Source organism: Cornus florida, unplaced genomic scaffold (assembly GCF_030987335.1).
Source record: "Cornus florida cultivar Cherokee Brave unplaced genomic scaffold, ASM3098733v1 CherokeeBrave_3.0.0_Hap2_Chr08, whole genome shotgun sequence".
NCBI lineage: Eukaryota > Viridiplantae > Streptophyta > Magnoliopsida > Cornales > Cornaceae > Cornus > Cornus florida.
Genome location: NW_026775578.1, coordinates 93007474 through 93014327, shown reverse-complemented (window position 1 = coordinate 93014327; position 6854 = coordinate 93007474). Strand labels below are relative to the sequence as shown.

General features: G+C 33.2%; 1 protein-coding gene across 1 annotated transcript; it reads right to left on the bottom strand.

The window, feature by feature from the left end:
- Positions 1–266: 266 nt before the first annotated feature.
- LOC132270589 (UDP-glycosyltransferase 43-like) lies at positions 267–2150 on the bottom strand. The gene is given in 3 exon segments (XM_059771768.1): positions 267–532; positions 535–839; positions 1549–2150. Coding segments are annotated over 3 exon segments (1173 nt in total).
- Positions 2151–6854: the final 4704 nt, after the last annotated feature.

Sequence of the window (6854 nt, the reverse complement as noted above, 5' to 3'; positions counted from 1 at the left end):
AATATTCACTTCAACTGCTAAATTCAGCAACATTACAATAAAGTCAAAATACAAACCAAGTAACCAAAACAAGGTTACTCACCTTTGGGTAGATTTTCGTTTCAAAATCAGAGTGGGAAGTTGATTGGGATGTCTATCCCGATAACTTCTTATTTTTCTGAATGATGATTGTAATGTTTCTCTCTTTAACGTATTTTGTTTTATTCTTGAAAAAAAAAAAAATTGAATCATGGCACGTAGAAAAAAAATAAAAATTAAGGAGTTCATCAAATGTTTGCCTTCATAAGCTCCTCTACTAATTCTCCCATGCAAACAAATGATGAACCATTTTCCATCACAACCTTCCCACTTTTCTCATTCATTTCCTCAACCTTTTTCCTCAACTTACCATCACCGTCCATTAAAGCTTTCACTTCCCTTTCCACCTCCTCCGCCAAAACCAAATCACCGCCGTCCATGTAACCCGGTGATCTTATCTCCACCGCCAATCCCAGCTCCCTCACTAGCTCAAATGCTATCATCTTTTGTCTCCAAAAACCGGCTACGTGGCAACAGGTACCCCGTACCACAAGCTCTCCATAAACGAGTTCCACCCACAGTAAGACACCAGCCCTCCGATTGCCTTGTAGGCCAGGATTGTCGCATGTGGGACCCACCCGCAAATCAAACCCGTCTCAGAAGTTCTTTCCGAAAACCCATTCGACAACACCTCGTCTGGATCAGTGTAGTCGCGTGACTCAAAAGCCTCCGGTCGGCGCAGTGACAACAAAAACCATTGCCCGGTTCGCTCAAGACCGGTTGCTATCTCTCTCACTTGGGCCCCACTTATACTGGCCAAGCTTCCAAAACAGAAGAAAACCACAGATGATTGGGGGTGATGATCAAGCCACTTCAAAACCTTGTCTTGGTGGGATTGGTTTGAATCCGGTCGGTTCAACCCACAGGTGTCAACCAACGGTCCGACCGGGTAAACCGGTGGTATGTCGTGGGTACCCAAAAACGAGTTAAGAGCAAACGGCTCGAGTTCTTGAAACATATTTAAAATAGGAAAAATTACATATAAATGGAGTCAAAGTTCCATATTTACTTAGAGGCTGAGTCAAAGTTCCATATTTCTCTAAAATGGATTGCTGAGGTGGCACATGGTTTTTTACTGTTTAGAAATTGTGGTGCCTAAAATACCCTTCCGCGAAGGTACTACTTTTTCTTCGAAGGTACTACTTTTTTGAACTGAAGGTACTACTTTTTGGTGTCTAGGTACCATGTTTTTTAAACACCCGCGAAGGTACTACTTTTTCTTCGAAGGTACTACTTTTTTGAACTGAAGGTACTACTTTTTTGTTAGGGAAGGGCATTTTAGGCACCACAATTTTCTAAACAGTAACAAACCATGTGCCACCTCAGCAATCCATTTTAGAGAAATATGGAATTTTGACTCAGTCTCTAAGTAAATATGAAACTTTAACTCCATTTATATGTAATTTTCCCTTTAAAATAATACCCTTTGTCTCCTTGTACCTCTGACCATGATAGAGGTACTAAGAGTACCCATCTTGAGTTCTGCTCAATAGAATAGAGTGTAAGACGAGTGGGTGAACTGAGTTGGCAAAAGTCAGCACCTCTAACTGAGTGCTGGACTCGTGAAACTCGGTGGTGATTTGTTGGTCAAGGGTCGGGAGGTGGAGCATCAAACTGAGTAAAGCGGTTGGTGATGGGAAGAAGAGGTAGCAAGGGATGCCGAGCTCGTTAGCCACGCCGATCATCGTCATGCAGTACGTGTCAATGATGAGTATGACCAATTCGGACTTGGACTGAGTCGACATGAGGTTGGTGATTGCATGCTTTACGTGGGGTTTGAGTTTCTGTATGAACAGTGACATAAAGCCTATTGGTGTTTGGATAAGGTCAGGTGAAGGTGGTTCCACCATGGGGAGGTCTATAAAACGTAACCCCGCGGAGGAGGTGGCGCGTGATTGAGCATAGGCGGTGACAAGTGAGTCGCTAGGGACTTGAATGCTGAGTATGGTGGCGGAGAATCTACAGTCATAATCAACGATCCGCTGTACGAACTGGACGATTGGCACGAGGTCACCCATCCCAAGTCCAGGGAGGAGCATTAGCTCTACTTTTCTATTCGAGTCGGACGTCATTAATTATCAACTTTTTTTGTTGTTTCTTCTTCTTAGGATCTCACTGTTAGTGCTAGCTAATGAACTTGAGCGCCCTTTTTATTTTTTATTTTTTTCTTTCTACATTGAAACCATTTATGAAGTATGTGTAATTTATATGGAGTGTGTGCATGTGAGCACGTAGTGACAAATTAATGTGCCATGCAAAGGGAAAATCAATGTGTAATTAATGTGCAACTTGTTGGAATATATGAGTGTTGTATATATGTATTAGCTAGCCGTGGCCTATGTTGGAATATATGAAAAATATATAAAAACTGTATATATATGTATGGAATGAATTACAATGTAGTCTTGTATATATGAGAAGAATGGGGTAGGTGATGAAAGTGAATGGTCTACAAGTTAGTCACGCATGATAACTGGGTAGGAAGAAATGTCACAAACAAAACCCTAATGAAACCCTAATGGTTAAGTAAACGGATATTACAATCAATACACAAGTAATCTAACACAATCACATACAAATCATAAGCATTATTTAAATTCGGATGTTTTTGAATTAATGGTCAAACTTCTCTATATATTTTGGTTAATAGTGTATTATCTCTCTTTTAAAAAAAGAAATGTTGTCACAATTGTGAGATTAATGTACACTATATCATATGAATGAAAACTTCAGTTCCTTTTATAATTATAAAAAAGAAAAAATTTATTTCTAATTAAATTTTAATATAGTTATTGGTTTTAATTAAATATATAATTAAAAAATTAAATTAAAGATACTTATTCATTATATATAAACAATATACATATATTAATTTTTTAAACTTTAGAATTTGCAATAAATTTTCACAAATATATATATATATATATATATATATATATATATATATAATTCTTTACATACCACCAAATGGGTATTCAATCTTTATTGGAAAAAAAAAATAAAAAAATAAAAAAATCAAACAAATGGGTGTTCAATCACCTACCATCATTATACTATTCAAATCGAGATAAAACTATGTTCTCAATAAAATCTAACCGTTAAGATCCAAAGATTCAAAACAATAATAGTTTATAAAGTGTATAAAACACCTTTAAAAAGGTCTAGTGACATAATAGATATCTTTACTGACGTATTTTCATTCAAAGATTCAATCTTTACTTATTAAAGAGAGCTTTTGTTCTCAAATCTTCTCTTCATCTCTCTCATTCACTCATATACAAATCTTGAGAGATTTAACTAAGGATTCAAAGGGCTTTTGCTCTAATTCGAGTCTTCATAGAGCTTTTGCTCTATTTTACACTTGAGAGATCTTATTAAGTTCATTAGAGCTTTTGTTGCTCACTTATATCATCTTCTCTCATTTATATCATTTATAGAGTTTGAGCTTCACTTATATTCATATATACTCAAGTTGAGAGCTAAAGTTTATACATCAATCTTTGAGAGATATTTCTTGTACTTCATTGTTCTTGTTTCTATCTATTGTAAGGGTTAGTTTGACCCACTGGGTTGGTGTGACCCAAAGGATGACTAAGAGAATGTTGTTCTCATAGCAAGGAAAATAAAAAAAGTTTTGCTTCATGTAAATGTTTTCTCTCCACCCGTAAGGAAGAGCCATAGTGGATTGGGAAGTCTCAAGAAGAGTCTTGAACCAAGGAGTAAGAGTTTCTGAACCTTGCTAAAATCGCCGAGTCAATATTTGCAATTTCTCTTCCCTTATCTCTCTTACAGTTGTGTTATAAATTGTTTACTTTGAAATCTTGATTTCATATCTTGGTTATTGCATAATTAACTAAATTGTTGATTAAAAATTGTATTTCTATAAATTACGAAAATTGGCGATTGACTCTATTCACCCCCCCCCCCCCCCCCCCCCCCCACACGAGAGTCAATTATTGGGCAACAGTATTTTCACTCAAAAACTCAAACGTTACTCATTAAAATACTCTTCGAGACGTCAAATGGAACTCGAATAAGTTTAACTCAAAACACTCATTTTTTTTTCAAAGATTCAATCTTTATACATTAAAAAGGTCTAGTGACATAATAGATATCTTTACTGAAGTATTTTCATTCAGAGATTCAATCTTTACTCGTTAAAACACTCTTCGCGACTTCATAGGTATCTCGAACAAATTAAACTCAAAACTCTCATTTTCTTTCAAAGATTCTATTTTTCTACATTAAAATGGTCAAGTGACATAATAGGTACCTTGATTGAGGTATTTTCATTCAAAGATTCAATCTTTACTCATTAAAACACACTTCGGGGCGTCAAATGGAACTCGAATAAGTTTAACTCAAAACTCTCATTTTCTTTCAAATATTTAATCTTTGCACATTAAAAAGGTCTAGTGACATAATAGGTACCATTATTGAGCTATTTTCATTCAAAGATTCAATCTTTGCTCATTAAAACACTATTCGCAGCTTAATAGGTAACTCGAATAAGTATAACTCAAAACTCTCATTTTCTTTTAAAGATTCAATATTTATACATTAAAAAGGTCTAGTGACATAATAGGTACCTTTATTGAGATATTGTCATTCAATGATTCAATCTTTAGTCATTAAAATACTCTTCAAGACTTCATAGGTAACTCAAATAAGTTTAACTCAAAGCTCTCATTTTCTTTCAAAGATTCAATCTCTTTACAATAAAAAGTCTAGTTACGTAATAGGTACATTGGTTGAGGTATTTTCACTCAAAGATTCAATTGTTACTCATTAAAAGATTCTTCGGGATGTCAAAGGGAACTCGAATAAGTTTAATTCAAAACTCTCATTTTCTTTCAAATGTTTAATCTTTATACATTAAAAAGGTCTAGTGACATAATATGCATCTTTATTGAAGTATTTTCATTTAAAGATTCAATCTTTAGTCATTAAAACACTCTTAGCGACTTTAAAGGTAACTCGAATAAGTTAAACTCAAAATTCTAATTTTCTTTCAAGGATTAAATCTTTTTGCATGAAAAAGGTCTAGTGACATAATAAGTACCTTGATTGAGGCATTTTTCATTCAAAGATTCAATTTTTACTCATTAAAACCCTCTTCGAGATGTCAATGAGAACTCGAATAAGTTTAACTCAAAACTCTCATTTTCTCTCAAAGATTCAATCTTTATACATTAAAAATGTCTAATGAAAAAATAGGTACCTTTATTGAGGTATTTTTATTCAAAGATTCAATCTTTAGTCGGTAATACACTCTTCGCGACTTCACATGTAACTCAAAAAAGTTAAACACAATACTCTCATTTTCTTTCAAAGATTTAATCTTTTTACATTAAAAAGGTCTAGTGGCATAATATGTACCTGATTGAGGTATTTTTATTCAAAGATTCAATCTTTACTCATTAAAACACTTTCCGGGACGTCAAAAGGAACTCGAATAAGTTTAACTCAAAACTCTCATTTTCATTAAAATATTCAATCTTTATACCTTAAAAAGGTCTTGTGACATAAAAGGTACCGTTATCGTGGTATTTTCATTCAAAGATTCAATCTTTAGTCGTAAAAATATTATTCACGACTTCATTGGTAACTCGAATAAGTTTAAATCAAAACTCTCATTTTCTTTCAAAGATTCAATCTTTATAAAATAAAAAGGTCTAGTGATATAATAGATACCTTTATTAAAATATTTTCATTAAAAGATTCAATCTTTAGTCATTAAAATACTATTCTCGACTTCATAGGTAACTCGGATAAGTTTAATTCAAAACTCTTATTTTTTTTCAAAGATTCAATCTTTGTCTAGTGACATAATTGATACATTTATTGTGGTATTTTCATTCAAAGATTCAATCTACTGTCATTAAAATACTCTTCGCGACTTCATAAGTAACTCGTAAAAGGTTAATTCAAAACTCTTATTTTCTTTTAAAGATTCAATCTTTTACATTTAAAAGGTCTAGTGACATAATAGGTACCTTGATTGAGGTATTTTCATTCAAAGATTCAATCCTTACACATTAAAACACTTTTCAGGACGTCAAAGGGAACTCGAATAAGTTTAATTCAAAACTCACATTTTCTTTTAAAGATTCAATCTTTAAACATTAAAAAGGTCTAGGGACATAATAGGTACCATTATTGAGGTATTTTCAGTCAAAGATTCAATCTTTAGTCATAAAAACACTTTTCGCGATTTCAAAGGTAACTCGAATAAGTTAAACTCGAAACTTTCATTTTCTTTTAAAGATTCAATTTTTTTACATTAAAAAGGTCTAGTAACATACTAAGTACCTTGATTGAGGTATTTTCTTTTAAAGATTGAATCTTTACTCATTAAAATACTCTTCGGGATGTTAAAGGGAACTCGAATAAGTTTAACTCAAAAACCCCATTTTCTAACAAAGACTCAATCTTTATACATTAAAAAGCTCAAGTGATGTAATAGGTACCTCTATCGAGTTATTTTCATTCAATGATTCAATCTTTAGTCATTAAAAAACTCTTCGCCAATTCATAGGTATCTCAAGTAAGTTATACCCAAAAACTCTAATTTTCTTTCAAAGATTTAATATTTTTACATTAAAATGGTCATGTGACATAATAGGTACCTTGATTGGGGTATTTTCATTCAAAGATTCAATCTTTACTCATTAAAATGCTCTTAGGGGCGTCAAAGGGAACTCGAATAAGTTTTACTCAAAAATCTCATTTTCTTTGAAAGATACAGTCTTTGTACATTAAAAGGGTCTAGTGAC